The sequence below is a fragment of the Leptonychotes weddellii genome, chromosome 5 (genome assembly GCF_054177405.1).
Source record: "Leptonychotes weddellii isolate Sample4059 chromosome 5, ASM5417740v2, whole genome shotgun sequence".
In the NCBI taxonomy this organism is placed as follows: Eukaryota; Metazoa; Chordata; class Mammalia; order Carnivora; family Phocidae; genus Leptonychotes; species Leptonychotes weddellii.
In genome coordinates, this window is record NC_138373.1 from 8,418,531 (window position 1) to 8,439,000 (window position 20,470).

Genomic DNA, 20,470 nt, shown 5'->3' on the forward strand with positions numbered 1-20,470 from the left:
AGGATCATGACCTGAGCCGAAGGCAGTCACTTAACCAACTGAGCCACCCAGGCGCCCCTAACTCAGGTAAGTTCTTGACAGTGCTTTTGGGCTGGCACACAGGGTGGGGATCACTAAGCCCATCTTATGGGTAGGAAAACTGAGGCTCAGGGAGAGTTAGTACCTTGACTGCTCAGTGAGTTAGCAGAACTGAAATCCAAATCTAGGTCTATCAACTCTAGGTCCAGTGTCTTCCCTGGTTTCTCAAAGATTGCAAAGTAGTCAGAACTATTCCTGTTGTGTAGGCAGCTCCTCCAGTTGGAGTTATCATATTCTGGGAGACTGTGTCCATAAAGAGGTCATTCCTTGTAAGGAGCCATTCTTTAGGATTATTGTCCATAGTGGCAGAAACCAGGGAGTGGATGAGTAATGTGGGCTTTCTCATGTGCCTTGTCTTCCTGCTGAGATTATAAGCCTCCTGAGGGCAGAGATGGTTCACAGGCACAGCGTGAGGGTTGGTGTTGAGCTAACGAACAGGAGCTATTTCCCAGGAGTCTTGGGTGGATGGGGCATCACTATCATCCCATTGCTCATTTCTGCTCAAGGCTTTGCAGTTTGCAAAGTGCTTTTGTGACTCTCATGAGTGCATGGAGGAAGAGCCTGTAGTCCAAGTCCACAAACCCCTCCAGGGCAGAGTCAGAGTGCTGGCTCCAGCTTCCCAATGCACGGGGCTTCCCTGCCACACACTGTGTCCAGGAACCCTAAAAGCAAAATTTTCCCAAGTATTCCAACCTACTCCATGAGTTTCGGGGTCAAGTAAATGAGAAGCGTGCATCTGACACCAGACCCCACCCTTCAATATCTTTGGGCAGCCCAGAGAAGGAGCTAAGTCTCCAGCCTCAGGTTTTTCTGTCTTAGGGAAGAAATCCAGCCGTGTCAGTCCTTCAGGAAGAATGCTCTTTCACTTCTTCTTTTAGCGAATTCCTCAGCGACCAGATTTTGTGGATCAGCAGAATCTGATTCTTCCTTGGCTTCTGTGTAGGAGCTATTTCTACAAGGAGGACTGGACCTAGCCACAGGCAAGCCAGGAAAACCGGGTGTTAAGTTAGGGCTTCCTATCTCCTGCCTTGGGACTCCTTGCTGTCTTAGGAAGTGGCCTCAGCTGTGGCCCATCTGAAGGACTCCTGTACACATGCTCAGAGGCCTTTCCTCCTCCTGCACTCACTTGGCTTTCAATGAGCTTCAGGTTAGTAAATATTTTCCAACCTCCCTCTTGACACTACTCTTTCCCTCCTTGCATCTCTCAGAACTGAAGGACCATGTGCCCTCTTAGAGAGCTTGTCCTGGGCCCCACCCACTGGTACACAAAGCAGGCTCACACCTACTTGGGAGAGCATTTCTTTCCAGCTCCACTTTCAGTGACATCAGGTTGAAAGCTTGAAATTGGCCATCTTAGGAGTATTTATACCATAGGAACCAGCAAATGCTACAAATCAGAGTTTCCCCCACAGAGCCAGTTGTTAAACATTCACCAGCCCATCACCAGGCCCCATCTTACCTGTCTGTCAACTAAGATCTGCCAAGGTGCTTGCTGATAATCTCTGGTGTTGGTATCAGCTACTTCCATGTGGAATTCCTGAGTTCTCCTCCCCAGTAGGTCTGCATGGCCCCAGGGGGCAGGCCAGTCAGGTGGTCAGCAGGTGGAAGTCAAGCTAGCATCCCCTGAATTAGCAGGAAAAGGGGATATGGGCAGAGCATGCATAGTTTCTGCCACAGGCTGATAGACACACACACACACACACACCACTTTACTTTAATACTTGTGGGTTTATTTCAATATGTATTGGAGAAAATACAGCCAGTATACTCAACCTGTAATTTCATGGATATTTTTGGATGAAGTTAATTTTTTAAAAACCATTAAGTATTTAACAGATTGGGTGGTGGGCTCAAACGGTAAAAATTATGGAGATGAGAGAATGGATGAAGTTGGTTTTTGGTGATGGGATACTAGGGAAGCATCTTAAGCAGAGGAGTGACCAGGGCTGGTTTGCATCTTAGGAGGGGCTTTCTTGCATCTGTGTGCAGAACAGCGTGGAGGGAGTCAAACTGGGAGGGAGCAGAATGGGTCTGAGGAGGAATGGACAGGTCCAGGAGTTGTTAAATAGAATCAAGAAGAGTAGAGACATTATCAGATATGGGGAGGCAGGACGATGGTGCCTTCTCTGGACAGTAAGGAACGGTATACCAGTTGCATTTGGGGCAGAACAGGTGAGGTACCATAGGCTATCCCAGCCCCTGCCCCCAAACTCTCAACCTCACCTCTTCCCATCATCTTCCAGAACTCAGCACATCCCCTGTGCATTGGTTTTCTCCCTGCCCATGCTCTTCCCCTTGGCCTGGAATGCCCTTGACCATTTGTTCCCCAGAGCTCCTGCTTGTCCTTCTCTGAAGCTTCCCTGATCCCCAACGCAGAACCGTATCTTCCCAGAGCTGTTGGCAGGCAGGTGCCTTGCACTAGAAATGACTTCCTATTATTAACATTTATTGCAGGTTAGGCACCATGCCAGGAACATTATGTACAGTGGTTCACTCTCTCTCTCCCCATAGTACCCCTGGGAAGCAGAAGGTTTCATCCCCACTTCAGAGATGACATAATGAAGGCTGGAAAGCCAAGATCTGAGCCCAGGCCTAACTGCCATGCTCTTAACCCCTCTGCTCCCTAAGCCTTATCACACTATATTGTAATTATGTGTATTTCTCTTTCAGGGGACTCTGAGCTCTAATGGCATTGAGTCTAAAATGAGTCTTTCCCTTGATCCCAGAAACCCAGACCTGAGTGGGACTTCTTTATATGAAGCTTGAATTTCCTACTTGGACCTCTGCCAAGAGCTGTTTGCATGCCCCCTTGCTGGGAGTCTCACTAACATTCAAGGTGGTCAGATCTGTTTCTGGATTGCTTTGCCCATCCGATGTTTTCCCCCTTGAGTTCTACCTCTTAATTCTGATTCTGTTCCCCTTGAATCTCCAACATCTTGAAGGCAGCAATGACACTGAGACATGCAAGGGGACCCCTGAGGCCCCTCTGGTCTACAGCTCTTCCAGTTTACCATGCAGACTAGGCCGGCTGGTTAGCAGTGACCTCGGGTTCAGCTGCTATTTGTCCCCTACTGTTTCTGTTAAATTGAGCTCTAAGGAGACCAAAGGGCAAGTTGCTTCATAACTGCCCCACTCAGGGCCACACCTCTTCCAAGACCAGGCTTAGGGTATGTAGGGAAGAAGTCCATCCTTGCAATGAACTCACTGTGCTTTCCTGGTGGGGACGGCCCCCCACCTCCTGCGTCTGCACGTGTTAAAGTCTGCCTATTGCCATGAAGCCAACTTATCAAAAGTCCTTATGAACCTTGGGCTCCTGAATTTCAAAGACGATCAAAGATAAGATGTGCAGGCTCCCTCATTTGCCCAGGAGGCCCCTCCTCTCCTCCCACTCTCCTTGCCACTCCGGATCTGATAAATGAGGGGAAATACTTCTGTGCTTGGTGTGGAGGCTGTCACTTTGTCATCTCTAGGTAAGTGGCTCCTAGGACCACCCCAGGGTTCCCAGTCCTCTGTGACTGTGGGTGTGTTTGATGGTGAGGGGGGAAGTTACCACAGGTAGCAGTGGCACCCCCAGCCTGCCTTCCTGAATACCCTGTGCTCCTCTGTCCTCCTCTCATTTCCACTGCTTCAAATCCCAGACACTCTATCCATCTTCAGCCACCTTTGGTTAGGAGGTTGGGGCAGGGATTCAGGAGGGACCTGATGGAGCCTGAGCAAATGGGGTAGCAGGGAGGGTGGACAGGAAGGGATGCACTGGAGAGCTACTAAGGAAAGGGACTCTGCCTATTGGAAACAGCACCACACAGCATCCGGGCGCACCTGGTGCCGTGGCCAAGGTACATGTTCTTTACTAGGAAGACATAGGACCAGCCCTGCTGCATTATGGCCTCAGGGTCTTAAGCAAGTCATGCAGCCTCTCTGAGGCTCGGTTTCTTCCCCATGAAATGGGGACCCTAAGAGGATCAGGTAAGAGTTCAAAGGAGCCAAATGGGTCTTTAAGGAAATAACAGAAGGGATTCAGGTCTGGTCTGGTGGCAACTTGTCACCAGAAGGTAGGCCTGGGATAGAGACCCTCGTTGAGGCTCAAGGACCACCCTCCTCTGGCCGCCATCCTGGGAGATGGGCTTTCACATCCCCATTTTACAGCAAATGGGCTGTGCTTCCGAGAAGTTCAGCACCTTGCCTGGGGCCACCAAGAAAACAAGTAGGGGGCAGGGAACCAACCCAGGAACGTCTGCCTCTAGGGTTGTGCCATTTTCATGGTGCTACACTGTCCATGCCTGGGGCTGGGTGGGGGCATTTGACCTGTGCGATATCTCTGGGCCTGCATCATCTTCCAAGGCTCCACCAGAACCCCTGGGACTCTGAATCCCACAGCCCCAAATAGCTTTCACCTAGACCTGCTTTCCCTGGTGGATTCTACCCTTCCTCAAATGGCCCCATCCCCACCACGCACCCAAGTTTGAAACCCGAGTGGTATCCTGGACACCTCCTTCTCCTTCCTCAACCACCAGGGCACCAAATCTTGTCGAATCAATTTTCTGAGTAGTTCTCAATACCATCCCCTTCCTCCCACCCCCCACTGCCTCCACCTCTCTCACCTCCACTGCCTCCACCTCTCCCCCCAGCCTTCACAACAGTCTCCCTACACTGGCTGCTGCAGCCAGAGGGATTTCTGCAAAACTCCAGACTTGAGCAAGTCACCTCTCCTCTTTGACCTCATGCCTGTGACCTCCAAGGTCTGGAACATCCCTCTCTACCAGGTCTCCACTGCTACCCTCCTAGGCCTTCCCACCTCAGTCAGCCTTACTCAGCTGAGGAGGCACCTCTTCTAGAACGTTCTTCTGCTGTCTAATGTGGCCAGGTATACCTCCTCCCTGTGGGTACCTACCACTTATACCATAATTGCCTTTGTCTCTCACGGCCCAAGGTGAATACCTCGAGGGCAGCCGCTATATATAATTCCCTTCATGTGCCTAGGGTGAGCAAGGCATTTGGCGTACAGCAGGGAGCAATGAGTATGTGGATGGTTGGATGACTGGTTTGATTAAGTTTTATTACAGGGTATATGTGAGGGATTTCTTATCCCTGCCAAGAAATATATTTGCCTTTCAACAAAGGGGACATTATTTAGAAGGTAATTGTCCATGATCTGTATCAGACTAGCAGGGTGAGGAAGGAGAAATTTTTTCAACCCCTTAAAACCCATCCCGAGGGGCACCTGGGTGGCTCAGTCAGTTAAGCGTCTGACTCTTGATTTCGGCTCAGGTCCTGATCTCAGGGTTGTGAGATCGAGCCCTGCATCAGGCTCCGTGTTCAGCAGAGTCTGCTTGTCCCTCTCGCTCCCCCTCTGCTTCTCCCCTCTATTCCTCCCCACCCCATTCTCTCTCTATCAAATAAATAACTAAATAAAATCTTAAAAAAAAAAAAAACAACCCATCCTGAAACAGCTGTCACCCAGCCCCAGGTCTCAAGGAAAAGACAACCCCAATATTGCTGGATATATATTCCAAGTCATTTTCCTTTTTCATTAAAGTCCATTCAAGAGCCAACAGAGCCAGATTGCCTTGAAAATCCAATTTTAGGGGCCCAGGAAGGCCCCACTGACCCCAAATATTTGCTCCTCTGCTGTCTAATGCCTGAAATGGGCTTAATTCTTCTATCTTATCTGATTCACACTGGATGGTGAAGACTTGAAGGTGTACCATGCTTTGAAGTTTACTGAAAGCTCTCATGTCCATAATTTCTTTGGATTCGCATGACCACGTAAGTCTACACCCCACCCTACCGCATTTCAGAGATGAAGAAATCCAAGCTTGGGAGAACTGAGTGATTTGCTCAAGTTCATCCAGCTGGTTTGTAGAGGTCTGGGACTAGAACATTCCAACATACCATAGCTGTTCCTTTCCTTGACCCTCAGTCCAATTTCAAACCTTATTAGGAAACACACATGAGGTTTGGTTTTGTTTTAATGTCCTCCAGCTTTCTTCACTATCGAGTTACTGATTTTCTGTTCATAATTAGCTAGAATTTGTGGGGAAACCCACTGAGACAATGGAAATACTCCATTTCCCATCACCCTTTCACCTTTGAATTTTAGCATCCTTGGATGATTTTCTAGCTCTGTCATTTCTTCTCTATCAGTTGGCATCCTATTGCTAATGGAGCTTCCCCTCTATTGGTCTGCTAGGGTTGCTATAAGGAAGTAACACCGCCCGGGGCTGGCGGGGGGTGGGGTGGGGGGCGCTGCTTAAACAAAAGGAATGTACTGTCTCACAGTCTGGAGGCTAGAAGTCCAAGATCAAGGTGTGATTCTTCCTCAGGGCTGTGAGGGAAGGCTCTGCTCCAGACCTCTCTCCTTGGCTTATGAATGGCCATCTTCTCCACATGGGTCTTCACAAAATCTTCCCTCTGTGCATGTCAGTAGCTAAGTCCAAATTTCCCCCTTTTTATTGGGACACCTGTCATTGTGGATTATGGCCCACCTTACTGACCCCATTTTAACTTGGTTATCTCTGCAAAGACCCTGTCTCCAAATAAGATCACATTCTAGAATGTGGTTAGGACTCCAATATACATTCTTTTTGGTGGGAGGTAGGGCAGGTGTGGGGGTCACAATTCAACCCAAAACATTTATTTATGGATTCTTACTTTATTCAATCCATCACTGTCACTATTACTGGCCGAATTGTCCCAGATTTGGCCAGTATGAGTCCTTGCAAGCTGCCACCTATGTCCTTTTGACTTATCCCCATGATTCTTTGAGCACTTTGCTACTTTCTGGCCCAAAAAGATGTTCTCTGCCCCAGGACTAGAATCGCTGCTTTTCCAAGAAATGTTTTCTAGGTATGCTCATTGCAACTGGTATGTCATTGTTTCTAAATGACTGCATATATATAATCACTGATAACTCTGCTTCCATTCCAACATCCTTGGGTTCATTCTCTCCTTCCCCCTCTCCATATTTTCAATGCCCTTCCCCAGCAGTGAGAAACCTAGCTCCCATTGTCCTTATTTGCAGAGACCTAGAATACAAGAAGCCCCTTCTTGTTAAACTGTTGTCAGTCACTTATCTGTGGAGTGAATGCTTTTTTATCGCCCTTCTATAAAATAGTAGGTTCACATAACATGGGACAGAGGGAGTAAGAAGGTGCTGGGGACTGAGGAGGGTCATCAGGGAAGAAAAAAAGAGTGAGGGGGACCTGGAGCCTCCATTCGATGAAGACAGCCATGGAACCCATTGAAGGAAGACTCCTTTTCTGCCTGCTTGTCAGGAAGTGTGTGCAGGGTAGGGGAAGGATTTGGGGAAAACCCACTGTCCCCGCCTGACTCTGCCCTCCTGGGTTCAATCTGATAAATCAGACTGTTTGATCGAAGTCAGGCCACAGAGGGGGAGGGAGGCAGGTGAGGTCTTTGAGAATGGGTATGGCCTCAAAAAAGTCACTAAGTCCCCACCATTTGAGCAAATATTTTGAAAGTTTCCTCAGCTTCTGCTCTCTTCTTTTTTCTTTAGTTCTTAATTGAGATAAAATCTACATAACATAAAATTCATTGTTTTAATGCCTTTAACGATTTTATTTATTTATTTATTTATTTATTTATTTATTTATTTATTGAGAGAGAGAGAGAGCATTCAAGCAGGGTGAGGAGAAAAGGGGGAGGGAGAGGGAGAAGGATTGAGAGAATCTCAAGCAGACTCCAAGCTGAGCTCTGAGCCCAACGTGGGGCTTGATCTCATGACCCTGAGATCCTGACCTGAGCTGAAACCAAGAGTCGGACGCTTAACTGACTGAGCCACCCAGGCACCCCAATGCCGTTAAAGTGTACAGTTGAATGGCACATTTGGTACAACCCTCACCACGATTTAATTCTAGAACATTTCTATCACCCCAAAAAAGAAATCTCATCTCTCTCAACCCCCTCTTCCTCCCATACCCCCCCGTCCCCCACCCACTAATCTACTTTACGTCTCTATGGATTTTCCCACTCTAAAACACTTCTTGGGGCGCCTGGGTGGCTCAGTCGTTAAACGTCTGCCTTCGGCTCAGGTCATGATCCCAGGGTCCTGGGATCGAGCCCTGCATCGGGCTCCCTGCTCGGCGGGAAGCCTGCTTCTCCCTCTCCCACTCCCCCTGCTTGTGTTCCTGCTCTCACTCTCTCTCTCTCTCTGTCAAATAAATAAATAAAATCTTTAAAAAAATAAATAAATAAATAAAACACTTCTTGTAAATGGAATCCTACACTATATGACCTTCTGAGTCTGACTTCTATCACAAAGAATGTATCCATACACTTCATTACTTTTTATAGCTGAATAAAATTCCACTGTATAGCTATGCCATTTTTGTTTATACATTCATCCTCTGATGAACATTAGACTGTTTACATGTTTTGGGCTACTACAAATAATGCTGCTGTGAACATTCATTGGCAAGTTTTGGCAGGAACATGTTTCCAGTTCTCTAGAGTATAACTTGGACTTGAATTGTTGTATCACATTGTAACCCTATGTTTGACTTTTTGAGGAGCTGTCAAATTTTTCTGCAGTGGTTACACAATCTTATATTCCTAGGAACAATGTATGAGAGTTCCTATTTCTCTGCCAACACTTATTTTTCTTTTTTTTCCATAGCTGGCTGTGTGAAGTGCTATCTCACTGTGGTTTTTATTTGAATCTCCCTAATGACTAATGATGTTGTGTTATCTTTTCATGTACTTCTTGGTCATCTGTATATTTTCTTTGGAGAAATATCAATTCAAATTCTTTGCTTATTTTAAAATTGGATTGTTTGTCTTTTCACAAGTGGAATTCTAAGAATTTTCTGAAGAATCAATCTAGATACTGGAATTATCAGATGACTTCCAAATATTTTCTCCCACTATGTAAGTTGACTTTTCACCTTCTTGATAGTATCCTTTGATTCACAAAGTTTTTTTTTTTAAAAGACTTTATTTATTTATTTATTTGAGAGAGAGAGAGAAAGCGAGAATGAGAGAGAGCACAAACAGGGGGAGGGGCAGAGGGAGCCTGAGAAGGAGGCTCCCCGCTGAGCAGGGAGCCCGGATGCAATGCGAAGCGTGGCTGGATCCCAGGACCCTGAGATCATGACCTGAGCTAAAGGTAGATGCTTAACTGACTGAGCCACCCAGGCACCCCAATTCACAACATTTTTAATTTTAGTAAAGTCCAACTATTTTTTGTGTGTTTGCTTGTGTTCTTGGTATCATATCAAGGAAACTGTTACTTCATCCAAGGTCATCAAGATTTATTCTTATGTTTCCTTCTAAAAGTTCTATAGTTTTAACTCTTACATTTATGTTGAGTTAATTTTCATGTATGGTGTGAGGGAGGGGATCCAACTTCATTCTTTTGCATATGGATATCCAGTTGTCCCAGTACCATTTGTTGAAAAGACTATCCTTTCCCATCAAATGGCTTTGGCATCCTTATCAAAAATCAGTTGCCTGTAGGGGCACCTGGGTGGCTCAGTGGGTTAAGTGTCTGCCTTCAGCTCAGGTCATGATCCTAGGGTCCTGGGATCAAGTCCTGCATCGGGCTCCCTGTTTATCGGGGAGCCTGCTTCTCCCTCTGCCTGCCACTCCCCCTGCTTGTGCTCACTCTCTCTCTCTGTCAAATAAATAAATAAAATCTTTTTAAAAAAATCAATTGACTATAAATGTGAGGGTTTACTTCTGGACTCTAAACTCCATTGATCTGTATGTCTATCCTTATGCCCATACCCAAACCATCTTGATTACTTTAGTTTGTAGTAACCTGTGAAAGTGGGAAGTGTTAGCCCCATAACTTTATTCTTCTTTTTCAAAATTATTTTGACCATTCTGGGTTCCTCGAATTTCCGTATGAATTTTAGGATCAGCTTGCCCATTTTCCTTCTCTTTCTTAGCCTTTCACTCCCTCACTACTCCCATATTTTTAACACCCTATATGGTAGTTCATGTTTCAGCTGCAAACCAAAAGTGGAGTCAGTGGTTGTGTGACCATGAGCAAGTTGCTTCACCTCTCTGTACTATGATATTATAATATCTACAGTACAGGGTCATTAGTGTAAAGATTAGATTAAATGCAGTAATATAGGGCGCCTGGGTGGCTCAGTTGGTTAAGCGACTGCCTTCAGCTCAGGTCATGATCCTGGAGTCTCTGGATCGAGTCCCGCATCGGGCTCCCTGCTCAGCAGGGAGTCTGCTTCTCCCTCTGACCCTCCCCCATCTCATGTGCTCTCTCTCTCAAATAAATAAATAAATAAAATCTTTAAAAAAAAATAAATGCAGTAATATAGTAAAGCTCATGGAAGAGCCTGTGCATTGTTTAATCATCTCACTGGCTTGTAAACAAGTTGTTGTAATAAAAATAAGAATGGCCAGGGGGGCACTTGATCTATGCTGGACTGGGAGCTAAGCACTTGACATGAATTATCATGTTCAATCCTCGTAATAATCTATGAGATGAAAATTGTTATTTCCCCTTTTATAGATGAGACAGGAACGGTAAGGCTCAGAGGAATTAAGTAATGTTGGTAATGCCATTGAAGAGCTGAGCAAAGATTTCCATCCTGGAAGGTGATATTCAAATCCAGAGGGTGGTCCTCCTGGGCCATGGTTACTGGGTTTAGGGAGAGGCTTAAAAAGGTGGGTTCTGGACTGAGTTCCAAGAAGTGGGTATTAGGAAACCTGCAGGTGCTTGTCACCCACAACCTGGAATGCACCAGGGGGCATCTCCCAGATTCTGCATCTCCCTCTCCTCCAGGCACTTCAAGTAGATCTAACAGGTGGAATGGAGCCAATTTTACCTCTCCTGGCTCCTGCTTTAGTCTCTCATCATCCCTCCCCTGGACAGCTTCAATAACCTCCAGCCGGCCTCCCTGCCCCAGTCCTTTCCTACCACGCCTACCAGTGGATCCAATCATGTCACTAGACCACAGATCTGACCTCTTTTAAACTCTGCACATCCAAAGCATGGGTGGCCCCGCTGCCCCCAGGATCAAGGCTGAGCTCCCAGGTGAGAGGCATTGCATGAACCTTGAGTTCAGACAGAACACAATTCAAATGCCGGCTCTATCCTTGCCTGACCTCTAAGGCTCAGTTGCCTTGGGGATGAAGTGTGGATTCATGGGGAAGAGGGATCTGAAGCTCTTAGCAACTTCATAGGCAAGCTGAGCCCTGCTCTTGTGCTGCCCTCCTGCCCGATCCACACCACCCTACCCTCACAACTGTCTACTCTTGCACTATTTAGGGCCATCGGGGCCAACTCTCCCTTTCTGGGACATGTCTTCAAGTATTTGGAGTCATTTCTTGTCCAAGCTAACAGCCCATTTCTTCCAGTCCTTTCTCAATGGGATGTGTCTTGGAGTCCCCTTACCCCCTTGGCTACTGTCCATGGGCCTGCATCATGCAGCTTGGGTTTGGTGCTACATCATTGTTCTTGGGGTGACTCACCCAGGAGAGGCAACCAGACAGCCTCCCTTGCTGCCATTCCGCAAGGGCAGGACCACTGCCCCCTGCTCCCTGCCAGGCATGGTTCTGCTTTCCTCTCCTGTTCCTCTCCTCCCAGCTGCCCACTTAGTCTCCAACCTCCTCCTCCTCCCTCCTCTGCTGCCTGGATGCACGTTTGAGGGGAGAGGCCCTCAGAGGGCACGTTGGCCAGGTTTCTCAGGTTTCAGCTATTCCTGGGTTATCGTCACAATTTTTGTCCTATATCCACACTATTAGTCCTGTTGACCTACTTTATTCTATTTTGTCAACTCGTATTTTTTACTTTGGGAAAATCTTATGTTATATAAATATAACACCCCTTTATCATAGAGGGTCACCATAATAAGACATATTTAAATTAATGTGAAATATGCCCGTTTTTGTATCATGTGGTCATGTGGCTGCCACACTCTGGGAAAACGCAGATCCAGCCACATCCCACTTCTCAGATGGAGAAACCACAGTGGGCAAGGAGCAGAGTCTGAGCTGGAGCCAGGGGGGTTCAGAGCACTTCACAGCGCCCCCCTTCTTTCTCCTCTTTCCTCTTCACCTCCTTTCCCCAAGTCTGCTCCCCTCCCCCTCCCCCTTTTCTTCTCCCTTCTCCCCTCCTCCTCCTCCTCCTCCTCTTTCTTTCTATTTCTGTTTTCTATTCTGCTTTCCTAGAACCTCCTTTTCTTTTGCTTTCACCCAAGACTGGGCACTTTTTTTGAAAGGCCTTGGGGAAAGAAATGGGGCATCTGGGTAGCTCAGTCAGTTAAGTGTCCAACTCTTGATTTCAGCTGAGGTCATGATTTCAGAGTCATGGGATAGAGCCCCGTGTGGGGCTCTGCACTCAGCAGGGAGTCTGCTTGAGATTCTCTCCTTCTCCCTCTGCCCCTCCTCAACCCAGCACACTCGTGCTCTGAAAGAAAGAAGAAAGAAAGAAAGAAAGAAAGAAAGAAAGAAAGAAAGAAAGAAAGAAAGAGAGGAAGAAAGAAAGAAAGGGCCTTGGTCTCTAAAGAATGCACCCCACCCCAAACCCTCCCACCCAGTGACCTTCTGCTGTGCCATTCCCTCGGGTTTCAACATGCAGACAGCACAAGCTTCCTGCCCTGTTCAGCCCTGTCCTCGTTCTTCTCCTGCGTGCTGCTTCTGCCTGATGTCTTCCTGCTCCTGCTGCACTCTGTCCCAGCACCCCTGAGTCAAAAAGTCCCCTCTGGATTGTTGAGAAGCAAATCTTCAAATGGATGTCATAAGATGGAATCATGGAAAGCCCCTGCATGTATAAAGGGCATCTCATTTAATGTCTCCCGTACTCTGCCAGGTGAAGATCATCATTGCTGGCTGCTGAGGGGAGCAGGATAAGTCACTCACCTATCTGAGCTTTAGTTTCTTGAGCTGAAAATGGGTAAAGTCACCCTATCTCCTTCCATTCATTCATTCATTCATTCACCAAGTCTTTGGGCAGGGGGCAGCAGAGGGAGAGGGAAAGAGATAATCTCAGGCAGGCTCAGAGAATGGCTGGCCTGGCCCCCATCAGAGGACCTGCCTATTGATTCCCCCATGTATGTCCACACTGATCTCAGTCATGCTGGGCAGAGACCACGTAGGAGTCCTTGGTCAGAGTTGGTCCATCATATATTCATTCTAAAAACACTGGCCATGCAATAGCTGACCTGCATGGGAATTGGTGGGCATGGAAATGGGACATCGATCTTGGTGTTTGTGGTCCCATGGGAGACAGAGACACACAATTGGCTGTAATCCGGGTGACGTGTGGCAGTGAGCTCCTCCATCGGTGTGTGCTTGCATGCCCTGGATGGCCAGAGCAGGGAGGCCAGAGAAAGCCGAGGATTCATTCCCATGAGAAATGGAATGGAGAACATTGGAGGGAGGGGCTGGAAATGGAATCAGCAGCTGACAAAAGTCCAAATATGGGGTCCCAGTCTGGGACCTGGAATGGGGGACAGAGTGAAGTGGGTGCCATATTCCACTCTGTCTGCCAAGGTCACCTCGGTTCCTAAGAACAGCATTGTTCAACATGACCTACAAAGCCCTCCTGCAGCTACCAGTTTCTTTTTTTTTTTTTTAAAGAGAATCTTTTTTTTTTTAATTTTTTTTAAAGATTTTATTTATTTATTTGAGAGAGAGAATGAGAGACAGAGAGCACGAGAGGGAAGAGGGTCAGAGGGAGAAGCAGACCCCCCGCTGAGCAGGTAGCCCGATGTGGGACTCGATCCAGGGACTCCAGGATCATGACCTGAGCCGAAGGCAGTCGCTTAACCAACTGAGCCACCCAGGCGCCCGCAGCTACCAGTTTCTTGACTGTCCAAACCTCAGCACAGCCATCAATTCCAAGCGCATCCCCCAATTTCCTTCCAGCAGAGCTGGCCAGTTCCTTCAATGATCCCCCCTCCCCACCTACACCCCTTGTCTCAGGCTGGGGTTCTCAGAACTGACCCTGAAAGGAGGATTTGCGGGCAAGTGGTTCATTAGGCAGTGCCTCCAGGGGAAACCAACAGGGCAGAGGGGAAGCAGACCCAGGAGGGAAGGGGGGTCAGCAGAGTCCTGCTGCACAGAAGGAAACTGGCTTGACCCAATCGGGGTCTCAGGAAGCAGTGTAGGTCATGCTATATCTGGAGTCTGTATCCCTCCAGCAGACCTATGTCAAGGTCTGCCCCGAGGATATAGATTTCTAGGTATTTCCCACTTTCGTAGAGCCTGCCGGCTAGGTGGCTTCAGCAGCTTGGGCACTAGGAATGCAAGGTCACCAAAAGCCAGTGTGTGCAAACAAGGTGAAGGGGTCCAAGGGCACATGAACAACGAGAGTGTCTGTTCTGCTCCACGTCCGCTCGGTCAGCACCTGTAATTGCTTCTTACGCACACTTGCCCGCATATCTGTCTCCCCACCGGAAGCCTGGCACATAGCACATAGCCTAATAAGAGTTGGTGAATACTGGGCGCCTGGGTGGCTCAGATGGTTAAGCGTCTGCCTTCGGCTCAGGTCATGATCCCGGGGTCCTGGGATCGAGTCCCGCGTCAGGCTCCCCGCTCTGCGGGAAGTCTGCTTCTCCCTCTGCCTCTCTCTCTCTCATGAATAAGTAAATAAAATCTTTAAAAAAAAAAAAAAGAGTTGGTGAATATCAACTGATATTCACCTGGGTGGCTCAGTCAGTTGAGCGTCTGGCTCTTGGTTTTGGCTCAGATCATGATCTCAGGGTTGTGAGATGGAGCCCCGCATCGGGGTTCCCACTGGGTGTGGAGCCTGCTTGAGATTCTCTCTTTCCCTCTCCCTCTGCTGCCCCCCGTCCAAAGACTTGGTGAATGAATGAATGAATGAATGGAAGGAGATAGGGTGACTTTACCCATTTTCAGCTCAAGGAACTAAAGCTCAGATAGGTGAGTGACTTATCCAGAATCCCACAGGGAATGAACGGCACACCAAGGATCCTCATTAGCCTTCTGACTCTGCATCCAAAGCTTCTGCACTTCACTTAGGCGAGGCAATCCTCTCTTCCCCGAGCCTTTGTTAGAATACGCCACATAACCCCTGACTCAGCTAGGCAACCACTTCCGCTTCTCAGAATTCATAGGCCTCGAGGACTTTCAAGGCAATCTGGAGGGTGTGGGGGAGGCTCAGTCAGAGCATGTTTCCTCCCAACTGCCCTTATAAAAGGCAGAGGGAGGTTGGGGTGGTCTGAAAGGAACCTGGCCCTCTCCTCCTGCACCCCAGCTCTAGGTCCTGAACTGCTTCTCCGGCACATGGCAGGCCTTGCGACCCTTGGGGCTAGCCTCCTGCTTCTGACCCTATGTGCCCACCGCATTGACCCTGCAGGTACGACCTCCAACTCAGCCCCGGGCTATCAGGCAGGTCAGTCATGCCGAGAGCATGGCTGGACGGCACAGCGGAGGGTGGAGGACTGACCAGGCTGGGTTTGGAGGGGAATGCTGAGGGGCAGCTGTCTGGAGGTGTTAGTGTAGGGGACGTGCTCCATCCCTGAAGCCCAGGCCTTGGACAGGCTGGGAAAGAACATGGTTCTCTCTCCCGTCTTTTAGGCTCTGTGCCCATCCCCTCTTCCTGCTGCATATCCTTCATATCCAAGAAAGTTCCTCAGAACCGAGTGGTTAGCTACCAGCTGTCCAGTGCGAGTGTCTGCCCTGTGGCAGGAGTGATGTGAGTATCTCCCTCTCCCTGGACAACCGGCAGGAGAGGGGCAGGGAGAGATGAGCCTCCGGGTCACCACATATACTAGGCACTATCTGGGGACGTATACCATGATTGTAACTAACCCTCTGGACCATTCGGTGAGCTAGATAGGATTATGCCCATTTTACAGGTAACAACTGAGGCCCAGAGAGGTGATCCGCTCAAGGTCACTGGGACTCCAGATAACTTCATAGCTGCCTCTCACACAAGACAGCAAGTGTGAGCTTATTCTGTAACAGCGGCCTGCTGTAGAAATGTGACCTTGGTATCATGAGTAATTTCGCCCCCTGGCACCCCCTAGCTCAGAGCTGGCTTGGCACCGCCCCCTCCCTGCTCTGGCATCTTTATGAGTCACCTTTCCCCGAAAGACGTGTGAATTGGAGGTATCTGCCTTTTTTCCTGGGGGGTTTCAATGCATTTTCTCCTCTCCTCTCCTCCCTGTGGGTAGAAATTGTGTCTCTCTCTTCAGATCCAGCATTTTCTGAAGGCAGGGCCGGGCCTCCCACATCGGACAGGGAGGTTGCCGAGGATGTGCAGAGATGCAGACATGCAGGGAGAGGACTGTGTGTCAGGACCTTGCTAGGAAGCCCCCCCGGGCAGCAGCTTGCCCCTCTGCGGGCCTCCACACTCCCTGCTCGTCTGGGGAAGTGGTCCGAGGTCCCTGCCACCTCTCAAGTGTGCCCTTGTCACCCTTCCCACAGCTTCACTACCAGGAAAGGCCAGAAGTTCTGTGGCGACCCCAGGCATTCCTGGGTCCAGAAGTACATCAAGAAGCTGGATGCCAGGCAGAAGACGGCGTCCCCTGGGGTCAGGGCAATGAGCACCAAAGCTCCAGTGCAGGGGAACCCTGGCAACACCACGTCCATCTAACTGCCCCCTGGCCCTCCGCCTGGGGCCCATGAGCCAGCGGTAAGAGGGGGAGAGCGAATGTTCCTGTTTCCTAACATCAGTCTGTAAAACGAAACCCGAGGCAGGGGAGGCTGAGCAACCACTCCAAGCGTCCTGGGCCCCTTGCCTTCCCTGAGCTGGAGGAGAAGATTCTGGAAGGAAGGGGGTAGGCTTTCTCTGCTTCCCAGGCTCCATCAGAACCCAGGGGCATGAGGCCCGACCTGCAGACACACTTGGCCGGCACCTAAAAACTTAGCCTGTAGCTGGCTTCTGTGGGTCCTCTGGGCTTGTGGGACCCTGCGGGCTGACTGTCTGTCTGTCTGTCTGGGTACGGGCAACCTGTCGACAGCTGCAGCTCGTCATCACATTGCCGATGCCCCCAGCTTGTCCCACTTCCAGAAACCCGGATGAATAAAAATCCGAGAAAATACGGGGTTCCTTTGCCGTAGGCGCCGCCAGATCCCAGCCTTCCTTGCACGAGTCTCACAAGCTGTACGTAATGAAGTTTTTAGGGACTCATTGCCTTTTGTAATAAAACGGTCCTGGAGGATCAATTCCTTTGGGAAGATAGGGTTTGGAGGAGGTGGTCCGCTTTGTGGAATGGCCTGCTCTGTGCTGCTTTAGGGACAAAGACCTGCTATGCCTTTAAAGCTGGTCTTTCCCTACATTTGAGGATGGGAAGACGGAGTGGGGACTGTAGGGGGAGAGGGATTCCAGGGTTTTTTTGTTTTTTTCCCCCTATGTATGAGATACCATGTGATGGAGATGTCAAGAGTGTGGAAAGACTTGCTCTTCTCAAATAACGATCCAAGTAAAATGTGATTTCCCTTTGAAGGTGATTGTGTCTTGCTTGTTCTCTTCCTAGAGGGACAGGGTCAGAGTATGAACAATGGAGTGTGTGGCCCAGAGAGCATCCCGAGTTGCCCATCGGAAGGGGTTAAAGGCAGCCTGAGCCCGGGGCATCCTAGGAGTGGTCTTGGCCCACTCTTGGGAGTCCTGTTGTAAACTTTGTAAAACATTCATGCACAGCTGGATCCAATTAAATTTTTTTTAAAGCTTTATTTATTTATTTGAGAGAGTGAGAATGAGAGAGAGAGAGAGTACATGAGAGGGGGGAGGGTTAGAGGGAGAAGCAGGCTCCTCGCCGAGCAGGGAGCCTGATGCGGGACTCGATCCAGGGACTCCAGGATCATGACCTGAGCCGAAGGCAGTCGCTTAACTGACTGAGCCACCCAGGCGCCCCTCCAATTAAATTTTTAAAAAATTTTCAACCAAGCATATTATTCCACAAGGCTATTAAATGAAAAAGATGGTCTCTGGCTTCAGAGAATTAGGGAGAAAAATAACACACACACACACACACACACACTCACAAATCAAGAGCAGTGTGGGTTTAGTACCAATCCTAGCTCATGAGCTGCATGACATTGACATATGTCACTAAAGTTCTCTGAGCCTCAGTTTCCCTCATCTGTAAAATGGATACAATAAGCCCTTTCCACTTGGGGTTTTTCTGGAAGCAGACCCCAAAATGAAGATTTGAGTGCCAAGATTATGTGCGGGAGGTACAGGGAGTAACCTCAAGAGGATGGAGAGGTGATACAAGGCAAAGGAAGGTAGCCAGTAAGGGAGCATCATCGGGCAGAGAGCAATTAGAGCTGATGTCTCTGGAAAGTGGTGTAAGACCCACCTCCTCAGCATCACAGCCCCTCTCCATGGGTCATTGCCAGTTGTGGGGAGGGGCGCACGTTCTGCAGCCTTCCATGGCTGCAAATAAGCCTTCAGACAGTCTGCAGAGCCCACAGAAGGCGTGACTGGAGACATTCAGTATGCAGCCGCTCTCGAGGTTCTTATAACTCCACTTTGAAGCAGAATAGAGTAGTGCTAGCAGTTCAAAGGAGGGGAGGTTCTGGTGTGTGTTGAGGGGAGCCTGCAGAAATCTTAGCACAGAGTTGGCATCTGAATGGTGACCAAGATTTCACTCTGGCAAGAAGAGCTTTTCTGTAGGGATGGACGAGAGCTGGAGCATGCAGGGATGAGAGACTGAAATGCAAATGGACAATGGCCAGGCTGTAGATGACAAGAGAACTCTGACCCACGGTCCTGGCAGCAACTAGCCCAGAACCATCACGACTTGGTTGGAGACTGCCAGCTTCCTATTTTTTCCTCCCTTTTCCAACTCAGGATCAACCAGAGAGAGCCAACTATATTCCCAAATCAAACACACAAGATGCTTGTTTCTCCATGCCAACCCCCTCCAACAGAAGCACACCTGTGCCTTCCCTTTTGTCCACTCTGGGGCTCCCCCAATCCCTGGCCTGTCTGTGAGTCTCTGCCAAACACAAATGAGAGTGGCTGCCTCTCTTGCTGTAGCAAGCTCTGAATGAAAAACGTGTTTGTCTTCATCTGGATGGTCTTTGTTTCTTTCCACAAGGAAGTTGTATAGGCTGGCCTCACTTTGCACATCTGTAAAATGGGCATAATAGAAGGGTTTCGTTCACGGGTTGATTGTGAGGACTCAGTAAGGCATGAATGCGTGGGAAGCACTTAGCTCAATGCCTGGCACATAGTAGAGGCTCAAAAAATATTAACTGGGGGGCATGGCCAAGCCCAGCTGGGAGGCAGAGAAGCTGAAGCTGGTCTTGCTGAGGCCAGGGCATCTGGCTGACTTTTTTTTTTTAATTGAAGCTTAAGTGACATTCAATATTCTGTATATCATAGTGATCTGATATGTTTATACATTACAATATGGTCCCCACAATAAGTCTAGTTACTGTCTGTCACCCTTCAAAGTCATTATAATATTTTTGACTATATTCCCCATGCTGTACGTTACATCCCCAGGACTCATTTACTTGATATTGGAAGTTTGTACCTCTTAGTTCCCTTCACCTCTGGCTGACACCTCTGTGGCCATTCTAGCAGGCTCTATCTCATTTCTCTGGTGGCCTTTTTTTTTTTTTTTAAGATTTTTAAAATTTATTTGTCAGAAAGAGAGAGAGAGAACACAGGCAGGGGGAGCAGCAGGCTTACCGCAGAGCAGGGAGCCCGATGTGGGGCTCACTCTCAGGACCCTGATATCATGACCTGAGCCGAAGGCAGACGCTTAACGACTGAGCCACCCAGGTGTTCCTCTCTGGTGTCCTTTAAATGTGTCCGGAGAAAGAAGGCACTGGTCAAGATGATGACTGCTTGAGCACTTGAACTGTCCACCAAAAGTCCTGCCCTGCCTTTGTCTGGCCTTGCTCCAGAATGTGAACCATGCCCATGGATGGCCAGTCTTTTTTTTAAAGATTTATTTATTTATTGGAGAGGTGGGGTGGTGGCAGAGGGACAGAATCTTCAAGTAGACTCCCCGCTGAGCTCAGAGCTCCATGAGGGGCTTGATCCCATGACCCACGAGATCATGACCTGAGCCGAAATCAACAGTCGGACACTCAACTGACAGCCACTCATGCGCTCCCTAGATGGCCAGTCTTATGCAATGACATGATACCCTCCTGCCCTGCTTCTGGACAGGCCACCAGCACAATGACACCGAGTCACCCACACTCTTTCTCAAGCTCTCTTGGGAGGGAGACATTCCGGAGATGGAGGGTGTTCTAGGAGCTGACCAGGGAGGGACTGGGTTCGGTTTGTGGCCATGTTAGGGCAACGTTGGCCTGCATTTGGGAGAACACCCCACTCCCAGCAAAACCTGTCATATGATTCATTAAAAGTGAATTAAAAGCTCTTTCCTAAGCACACAGCTGGTATGTTCTATCATAACCCAAGAGCAGAACAGGAAGGGAGCACTTGAGTCCTTGAGGCCAAGGGGTGGGAGAGAGA

The 20,470-nt window shown here is 48.7% G+C and overlaps 1 protein-coding gene across 3 annotated transcripts; it reads left to right on the forward strand.

Annotated features, from left to right (window-relative positions):
* Positions 1-3,262: 3,262 nt before the first annotated feature.
* Positions 3,263-17,697, forward strand: CCL24 (C-C motif chemokine ligand 24). Of its 3 annotated transcripts, none has more exons than XM_031028791.2 (5): positions 3,263-3,548; positions 15,281-15,382; positions 15,604-15,721; positions 16,456-16,663; positions 17,508-17,697. In XM_031028791.2, exons 1-4 carry the CDS (start codon positions 3,494-3,496, stop codon positions 16,622-16,624), a joined length of 444 nt encoding a protein of 147 aa, XP_030884651.2. In that variant the 5' UTR covers positions 3,263-3,493; the 3' UTR covers positions 16,625-16,663; positions 17,508-17,697. The 3 variants fall into 3 exon arrangements, with proteins under 3 accessions (XP_030884651.2, XP_006733967.2, XP_081675650.1); XM_081819524.1 differs by lacking the exon at positions 17,508-17,697 and adding an exon at positions 8,883-8,961 and having other exon boundaries at positions 3,265-3,548; positions 16,456-17,476; XM_006733904.3 differs by lacking the exon at positions 17,508-17,697 and having other exon boundaries at positions 3,264-3,548; positions 16,456-17,476.
* The last annotated feature ends 2,773 nt before the right edge of the window (positions 17,698-20,470 follow it).